This window comes from Triticum urartu, chromosome 7A, assembly GCF_056163025.1.
Source record: "Triticum urartu cultivar PI428250 chromosome 7A, HENAU_Tu73, whole genome shotgun sequence".
In the NCBI taxonomy this organism is placed as follows: domain Eukaryota; kingdom Viridiplantae; phylum Streptophyta; class Magnoliopsida; order Poales; family Poaceae; genus Triticum; species Triticum urartu.
Window position 1 is genome coordinate 660939391 of NC_141879.1, and position 8621 is coordinate 660948011.

At 51.8% G+C, this 8621-nt stretch overlaps 1 protein-coding gene across 1 annotated transcript; it reads left to right on the plus strand.

The window, feature by feature from the left end:
* The first annotated feature begins 4266 nt into the window (after positions 1–4266).
* On the plus strand, positions 4267–5076 carry LOC147961172 (uncharacterized). Its single transcript, XM_087533702.1, has one exon. The coding sequence runs from the start codon at positions 4267–4269 to the stop codon at positions 5074–5076; it is 810 nt and encodes a 269-aa protein (XP_087389828.1).
* Positions 5077–8621: the final 3545 nt, after the last annotated feature.

An 8621-nucleotide genomic window follows, 5' to 3' on the forward strand; every position in this document is an offset into this window, starting at 1 on the left:
GCACCTAGGGTGTGCGAGATTAGGGTGTTCATGAAGGGGGGCAAGTCTCATTGCCATGATCTAGGCCACAATCTTAGCGACTGCATGAATTAGACTGATGGACCAGAAATTTGTGATGGACTCGGCACCCTCTTTATTCGTCAATAGGGCCACATTTGTTGAGTTCAGCCAATGAATTTTTTTTTGGATGCATGCTTGAGAAAACAGATACAACTTACATAAGTTCCCCTTTAACTATAGGCCAACAACTCTTAAAAACACCCCTGTAAATCCGTTCAGACCCGGTGCCTTGTCACTTTGCATGGTTTCATGGTGGCAAGAACATCCTCTGAAATATCCCACTTGGTTCTAAAGATGGACCTCTCGGAGCTCACAACCATGCATGCAGATTTGCACGAAACCGACTAATGCACACATTGTTCACATTTCACTTATTTTTATCTCTTGGATGGTAAATTTGGTTAAAATCTCCTTTGACAAGACACATGACCCATTGGGCCAGTTTATGATCAAGAAGCTCTGGAAAAAAAATACCCTTTTCGATTGCTCGCCGTTGGGCCATACACAGAAGTAATATGTAATGAAACTTAATCTCTAGTCATGGTGGTGGTGACAGAAAGGCACTAAGGCAGTAAGTGCCCATGGTGATGTCCACGGCCTGGAAGAGATCATCGTTCCACAAGATTGCAATCCCCCCTCCAATGTCGTTGGCCGGCATTTGTGTGAAACCATTCATCCTGAAACATCAAAGCTAAGTAGCGGTTGCCGCGTCGATGCCAGGAAGCTTACAACGTGTTTGGTTGATGTCCATAGCATTGTAAGGCTGGCCTGGACCATGCCTGAGATATGCCTGGCAGTTGTTTGGTTCTTATCCCGAGAGAGAACATGCTTTGCTTGGCTTAGGTGTTCCTAGCAAGGCAGTTAGCATGAGCTCTTTATAAGAAAATAGAAGAAATGGAATGCCTAGTCCAGGCACTAGTCTTTAGCCTGGCCCAGGCGTCCTATTTTTTGTGCCTGGCATGCTGCAACATCAGTCCTGGTAGCCATCGGTATTCGGTACTATTTAAAATAGTAAACAATTCAGTAATGACACTACTAGACCAGAGAAGGAACCAAACACAAGTACACCAGGCTGGCCTGGCCAGGCCAAAAAATTCCATCATCTCAGGCATGCCTCCTTCCCAGGCATCGTGTCTAGAGTCCAAATTAAACAGCTCCGGAAAGTATGCAATGTTGCAAGCCGGTGCCACATTGGACTCATGTGCACCGTGGTTCTCCTATATCTGTGCAGTTGCCCTCGCACATTCCGGTTCACAATGCAAGCCGTACACCATGTATTTGTGCTACTGGAGGTAATCACACCTTAGTATTATGACTTCACATTGAGCTACATCAGCTTTAGAGCTATCATCCGGATTGTGGACATGCTCCTGAAGTCCTGATAGATGTTCTACAGTAGAACATATCTTAGACCTCCAAGAAAATTTAGATTTGACATTAACTTACAAAAAGTCAACACAGACTAATAATAAGATATACTACTATTGTCTAACAGCTGCACAGGAACAAATCTTGATCTATAATTTTGCATACACTGAGCCACACTGGTCTATTTGTCCGATATCCTGCCTGCAACTGCAATTTTCAAAATGAGGTTAAATGAAGGACCCGATTATGAACCTACTGCCACTGGCGGAGCTTAGTGCAAGCAAAACTGGGTTGTGGCCCGCCCAGTTTTGCTGCAAACCAATGGGCCTTTAGGCAGAAATGGGCCATGGAGGTAAAAAACGTTGGGCTTTCTTCAAGCTGGCCCGCCCAGTCATTTTGATGTAGCTCCGCTACTGCCTACTGCCATTTTTTTTCCCAAGATGCAATTTTAGAACAGATAAATGAACGATAGGTGTTGGAAATATGAGCAAATTACTACGAGATTTAATCCGAATAAACAGAATATAAATCATGACCACAGCAGCAGAGATTAAACTAATCATGCGAACTAGCATAGCAGATGAATATATCACATCTAGGGCACATACTAGAAACATGAATTCTACCACGATCTCGAACAGGAAGGATAGAATCACATACGGTGCAGCGGGTGCAGCACCGCCGGCGTTGATGTTGTCGCCCATGTCGTCGAGGATGAGGTTGCCGAGGTCGGGGAAGAAGTCGTCGCTCGCGAAGACGTCTGCCTGACTATATATTGCGGGTTCAGTAATTTAGGTCTCCTCTTCTCATGCTCATACAAGTGGTAGAAGAGCTCACCTTATAAAGAGGTGCAACTCTCTCTCAACTTCCAAGGTGGGACTAAACTTTAGCCTCACTCACTCCACTCACATGTGTGCATGAATGGGCCAAGAGAATTTCAGAATTTTAGTTGGGTTTTGAGCCAAAGGCCTACTAGCAAAATTCCAACAATAAGCAGATTTAGTTACACTTCTGCCAAACAATGCACTGCTTAGTTCGTTGCCAATGGTATTTACAATTTCAGCCAACCAGCCCTGCGCCCCTGCCAACATTTGTGACAACTGCGATCCCCCAATTGAAGAGATGTCCACTGAACAGAGAGATACAATAACATGAGTGGCACACAAATAGCACTAGGAGAATACTAGTAGTTCCGATCGATACAACATCATCACGTGCGGACATAAACTTAAGACGCAATAGTTGATAAAAAAACTTAAGACACAATAGATCGATCGCCAGGAGGAATCCTACTCTAATCCACGGCACACATTAGACAGACAGATAGATGATGCTCAGTAGACATGGTTTTCAATTTCAGTTTCAGAAAAATTTCAGCACCAACCGAAATCACCGAAATTTAGTGAATTTCAGTGATTTCAGTTTCCAATTCAGCCAAATGACTGAAATATTCACTCAAATTCAATTGAAAACTTAAAAATTTGAAAAAAATGTTTTGAAAAATATTTGAATTCCTGTGTTGTACTGAAACTGCTGAAATATTTTGGCTGAAATGTAATATTTCAATGTCTACTGAAATTACTGAAATTCAGTGAATTTCATCGGAATCTCACTGAAAGTGAAAACCATGTCAGTAGATCAAGCTTCTTCGTCGCTGTCGTAGGGGATGACCTCGTAGTAGTCGGCGGAGAGGTTGGCCCTTGGGTCGTCGTCGTTGAAGACATCGACCTGGATGTAGGCGTAGCCGTCGCGCTTGAAGTCGGCGAGGACCCTGTCGTTCTCGTCGCGCTCGGCCTTGATGGCGTCCATGGCCTCGCGGAGCTCCTCCGGAAAGTTGGGCAGGGGATCGCGAGGCTTCTTGTCCCACTTGAGCAGCCACTTGACGTAGCTGTTCCGATGGTCTATCTTCACCATCACCTGCTTCTTGATCCCATACCCCTCGTCAAGGTACAACCTCAACCACTCGGGGGATGCAGGCGCCGCCATCGAGATCGATTGCGTCGGAACCTCCCCTTCTCGATCTGGTTGGGTGGGTTGCTGTGTGGATACTATGTTGGCCAGGTGCTCCGGGGTGGCCGTACATATAGTCGCTCCAAGCGGCCATGCCCTATCTCTGTCGGAAACGGGTTCCTGGGTTCCTTAGCGGGCGGCTAAAGGAAGACGTCCCATGGGCTTGTATAAATTTTGGGGAACGCTTTAGCATCAAGCGCCGGCTTGTTCTAAAAACAGAAAAAGAAAAAACCATGGCCGAAACCAGTTCTCGTGCTCCCCATGTAGGCCAATAAGTCACGGCAGGCTCGGACGCGGTGCGCGTGTGTGCGTGCGGTGGACGCGTCGGGTCCGACCCGTTGGTGGGCACGGGTGCGTGTGTGCGTGTCCATGGATGTGTGTGTGTGTGAGAGAGAGAGAGTTAGTTGATGCAATGCGCGGGTGTGGAGACCGCGCCCGGCGTCGGGTGCGGCCGTGGCGATCGCGTAGGCGCGCGAGGGGCGTGCGTGAACCGGAGGGCGCGGGACGTGGGGAGTGGGTGAGTGGGCGCGTATGAGCGCGGACTGGGCACACGGGTATAAAGCCCTCACCCCACCGGTGTATTGTGTTGTATGTTCGAGTTTGAGCTCAAGGAGAAAACAGAAAAATGTCGTTCGTGCGGCAGGGTGTTTAAGAGCTCGAAAATCCTCTGTGTCCTTCTTCTTCCTCTCCGACCTTGTCTCCGGTGATCGCCGTCGTCTGCTAGGGCTAGTTGCGCCAATATTTGGTATCAGAGCGAGGTGCGAGGGGCTCGTCGACGGTGATGGCGTTCGTGCCGCACGCGCAGGCGGGAGCTCGGTGTCGCTGGCGATGTCGATGCTCACACCGGACTACTACACGGTGTGGGCGATCAAGGCACATGCCATCCTCGCCGCCCACACTCTCTGGGAGGCGGTGGCGCCGACGGGCAATGCGGTGGTCGACGGGAAGAAGTGCAAGATGGCGCGTGCCATGCTCCTCGGCACGCTGGCGGAGGATATTCTGTTGCAGGTGTCGACGAAGCTCACCGCCAGGGAGGTATGGGAATCCCTGAAGGTGCGTTTCGTCGGCGCTGATCGGGTGTGGGCGGCCCGGCTCGCGACGCTGCACGGGGACTTCGATCGGCTGCGCATGGCAGCCGGCGAGGCTCTGGACGTCTACGCCGGCAGGCTGGGCGCGATGACGGCGTGCTACGCGAGCTTGGGGGCGACGCTCGGAGATGCGGCGCTCATGAAGAAACTCCTGGACACCGTCCCCGACTGCTTGTACCCCGCCGTCGTCGGGATCGAGCAAGTCTGCAACATCAGCGAGATGGCGTTCGACGAGGCGCTCGGGCGACTGCATGCGTTCGACGAGCGGACGCGGCGTCGCGGACAAGACGACGGCAAGCACGAGGGCGATCAGCTGCTCCTGACGGCGGCGCAGTGGGCGGCGCGGGAGCAGCAGCAGGGCGGCGCTCGGGACGACGACGACGGCAAGAGCATGGAATGGGGTAATGGCGGGAACTGGCGCGGCCGCTGCTACAAGTGCGGGCAGCACAGCCATTTCCGGCGCGAATGCAATCATCAAAGGAAGGTGGCGGTGGTGGAGGAGCGGGCGTTGCTGGCGGACGTCGGCGTTGAGGACGCCGGCCTCCTCTAGGTCATGGCTTAGGGGGCTGAATGTAGGGCAATAAGCCACGGCGGGCTCGGACGCGGCGCGCGTGTGTGCGTGCGGTGGACGCGTCGGGTCCGGCCCGTGGCGGGCACGGGTGCGTCTGTGTGTGTCCGTGGATGTGTGCGTGTGTGCGTGAGTTAGTTGGCGTAATGCGTGGGTGTGGAGACCGCGGCGGGCGTTGGGTGCGGCCGAGGCGATCGCGTAGGCGCGCGAGGGGCGTGCGCGAGCCGAAGCGCGCGGGACGTGGGGAGTGGGTGAGTGGGTGCGTATGGGCGTGGGCTGGCGTGTCTGGGCACGCGGGTATAAAGCCCTCACCTCACCGATGTATTGTGTTGTGTGTTCGAGCTCGAGCTCGAGGAGAAAACAGAAAAAACATCGTTCATGCGGCAGGGCGTTTGAGCGCCCGAAAATCCTCTATGTCCTTCTTCTTCCTTTCCGACCTTGTCTCCGGTGATCGCCGTCGTCTGCTAGGGCTAGCTGCGCCAACACCCCAGGCTGCAGCCATGTTTCTGCGGTTCTGCCCCCAGCCATCTCTCTCCGATGCCCCACGCTCAGTCCCCCACGAAAAGCCCTCATCTCCGCACCCCTCGTGCTTCCCAAACACACCTTCTCACTTCCTCCCAGTGACCTATGCCATGGCTCTCCTTCGAGCTGCCGCAAGGCCGACTGGCCACACGCGATGCAGGTAGGGGCACAGTGTTGCAAGGGCCACACGTAAGCACCGAGCTACATCCGACATGGCTACAAGATGTCACATCTCGCATGGCAGCGAGTGTGGAAATTGTAGGATGATTGTTGTATTGTTGTTGTATTGATCTGACCCTTGTGTAGGGTATATATAGGAGTATAAGAGAGGTAGAGACTTGGAGTACAAGACAAGTTACACGTGGTTTAAACTAATTATATCTCTATCTCCTTATCTCTAACTTAAACCCAATTATATTTCTAACATTCCCCCTCAGTCGTAGCGGGAGTGAAGCGGACGAGTACGACTGAATTTGAAGTCCTGCGCTTTCGTCGTCTTCTCCGCTGCGCCATCATCAACTGCGTCTCTGATGGGTCGGCACCTAGGGCGGTGATTGCGTCCCCTTCTGGTGCCTTCCCTGTCTTCTCCTCTGTTCCCTCCCGCAGTCACAGCGGGAGTGTCGTGGATGCAAGGGACGAGGCGAACGTTGTTGACTGGAGTTTTTGCCGATGAGTTGCTGTAGACGTAGCCATTAATGTCGTGGTAGCCGATCATGGTGATGTAGCCGTGGTCGAGGGTGTGGTCGTCGTAGATGATGAAGCCACACAAAGCCGGAGGCGCAAAAAAATGCGCTATGACGGAGCTGCAGACGTGGACGATGCACCTTGCGGATGTCAGAGGGTGTCGTCGGCGATGAGTCCACTGGTTTTGCCAAGACCAGAGGAAGCCCATCAAGCACACATCGGTTTTGTCAGAACCGTATGGCCGTGTACGGTCGTCACTATAGTGATGCCGTGTCGATGCAGTCTTGCCGTCGTGGATGACGCGGTCGATGCCGTCGTCGTGACGCGGTCATTGCCGTCGTCGAGGTCGCGTCTTGTAGAAAAGTTTGTCAGAGGACGCTAGGTGTCCATCTTGTGGACGAGGTGGCGGCGGTGTGTTGATGATGATGATGACGATGATGATGATGATGATGATGATGATGAAGACCATGGTGATGAAGACCTTGGCGATGAAGTGTCGGCGATGACGTTGCAGTGGTATGTCGATGATGATGCGTCATTTGAAGGCGTCCCTCCATAACAACGAAGTGTCGACGCCCTGTCGTGCCGAAGAAGTATGTTGCTTGTAACCTGGCGTAGTCGTACAACTTCATGTTGATTATGTAGCTCGCTCGCTGGAGGAGTCGATCGCTCCAGGTGCAGTAGGTTGATGTAGATAGCTCCCGGTGCAATGAAGTCGATCGCTCGGTGCAGAAGTAAGGTCGATGCAGTGGCGCGGGTTGCAGATCGGTCGATGGAGATGTTGGTGCAGTTTCGGCAGTCGGTGTAGATGTGTATGGGAGTTCGCCCTCCCGTGATTCATGGTACCTGGTATTGTGGAGGCGTCGTGCACAGCAGCTGCTAGGGTTTGCTCGGATTATCTTGCGGCTGGCTCGTCGATGGATCGGCGCGCGCGTGTAGTCGAGGATGAGGTGTACGCTGATGGATCGAAGATGGCTGGTGGTGTACACCTATATGGAACGAAGCCGGCGGGTGCTTCTGGTGCCTTGATGCCTTCCCGTGGTGATGCATGCACGGCATCTTGTTCTGCACGTGGATGGATGCACTTTGGCGATGAAGCTGGAGGCGATGCAGCCGTGTTGTCGATGCAGATTGGATTGAACCCAATACGCGTGTGTCGTCGTCCCGCAGGCACAAGTCGATGCAGGTGCGGTGAGAGGGACCCGAGGTCGATGTGGAAGGCCGTGCATGCTGCTCGTTCGGATCGAAGCATCCGCACGTCTTGTCGTAGTCATCGCTGATTCTGCACTGCTTTCATCTGAATTTGAGGCTCGTCGGATTATTTGTGACGAAAAAAGAAATCAATCTAGTAGAATTTTAAAAATTGAAATTCATCTAGTCTAACTTAATAACTAAAAGAACCGATCTAATCTTTGATTGATCGGGTGCCGCGCCCCCGGGGAGATTGAACCGATCTAATCTTTGATTGATCGGGTGCCGCGCCCCCGGGGAGAGGAGATTAATCTCCCCGGGGGCGGCGCGCTGCGGAAGTGGTTGAGAAACCTAGGATCGGCGTCGTGAGACTAACCGCTCTAATACCATGTGAAAACTGTAGTATGGTTGAATATTGTTGTTGTATTGATCTGACCTTGTGTAGAGTATATATAGGAGTATAAGAGAGGTAGAGACTTGGAGTATAAGACAAGTTACACGTGGTTTAAACTAATTATATCTCTATTTCCTTATCTTTAATTTAAGCCCAATCATATTTCTAACAGTGAGCTGCGACAATCATGGCGCGACGAGCTGGAACCATAGTTGTTTGCTAAAACCGTGAAATCCTGAAACTGTGACCACGGCGAGCTGGAACCATGGTCTTGGGTTGCTGCAACCATTGACATGAAAAGCTTCAACCGTATATGAGAAAAGTTTCAATCAACAATAGAAAATGCTTCCTTTAAAAAAAAGCAATAGAAAATGCTTCAATCAGGGCACTGTGTAAGAGAAAATATTACAACCATTGACGTGAAAGCTTCCCCATAAATGAAAAAACAGGAAAAGGTACAATCGCTGATAGAGAAAGCTTCGACCGTAGTTGGAAAAAGCTTCAACCTGCGACAGAACAAGCAGCGGGGCGAGTCGATGACCCACATGGCGGTTTTGCACCCACGTGTTGCGACGGTAGCGTTGCGGCGAGCCGACGAGATCAGGCGACAGGCGAGATAGGAGGGTGCTGTTGTGGGCTGAAACCGTCCAATGGCAGATCCGCTGTTCTGGATGCGGAATCCATGGCAACGTAAGAACGAGGCGTGCTCGTAGACGAAGGGGAGAACGAAGACGAC

Bases quoted from the DNA above. Each gene is read 5' to 3' on its own strand.
- LOC147961172 (XM_087533702.1), top strand. From the start codon at position 4,267: ATGTCGATGCTCACACCGGACTACTACACGGTGTGGGCGATCAAGGCA.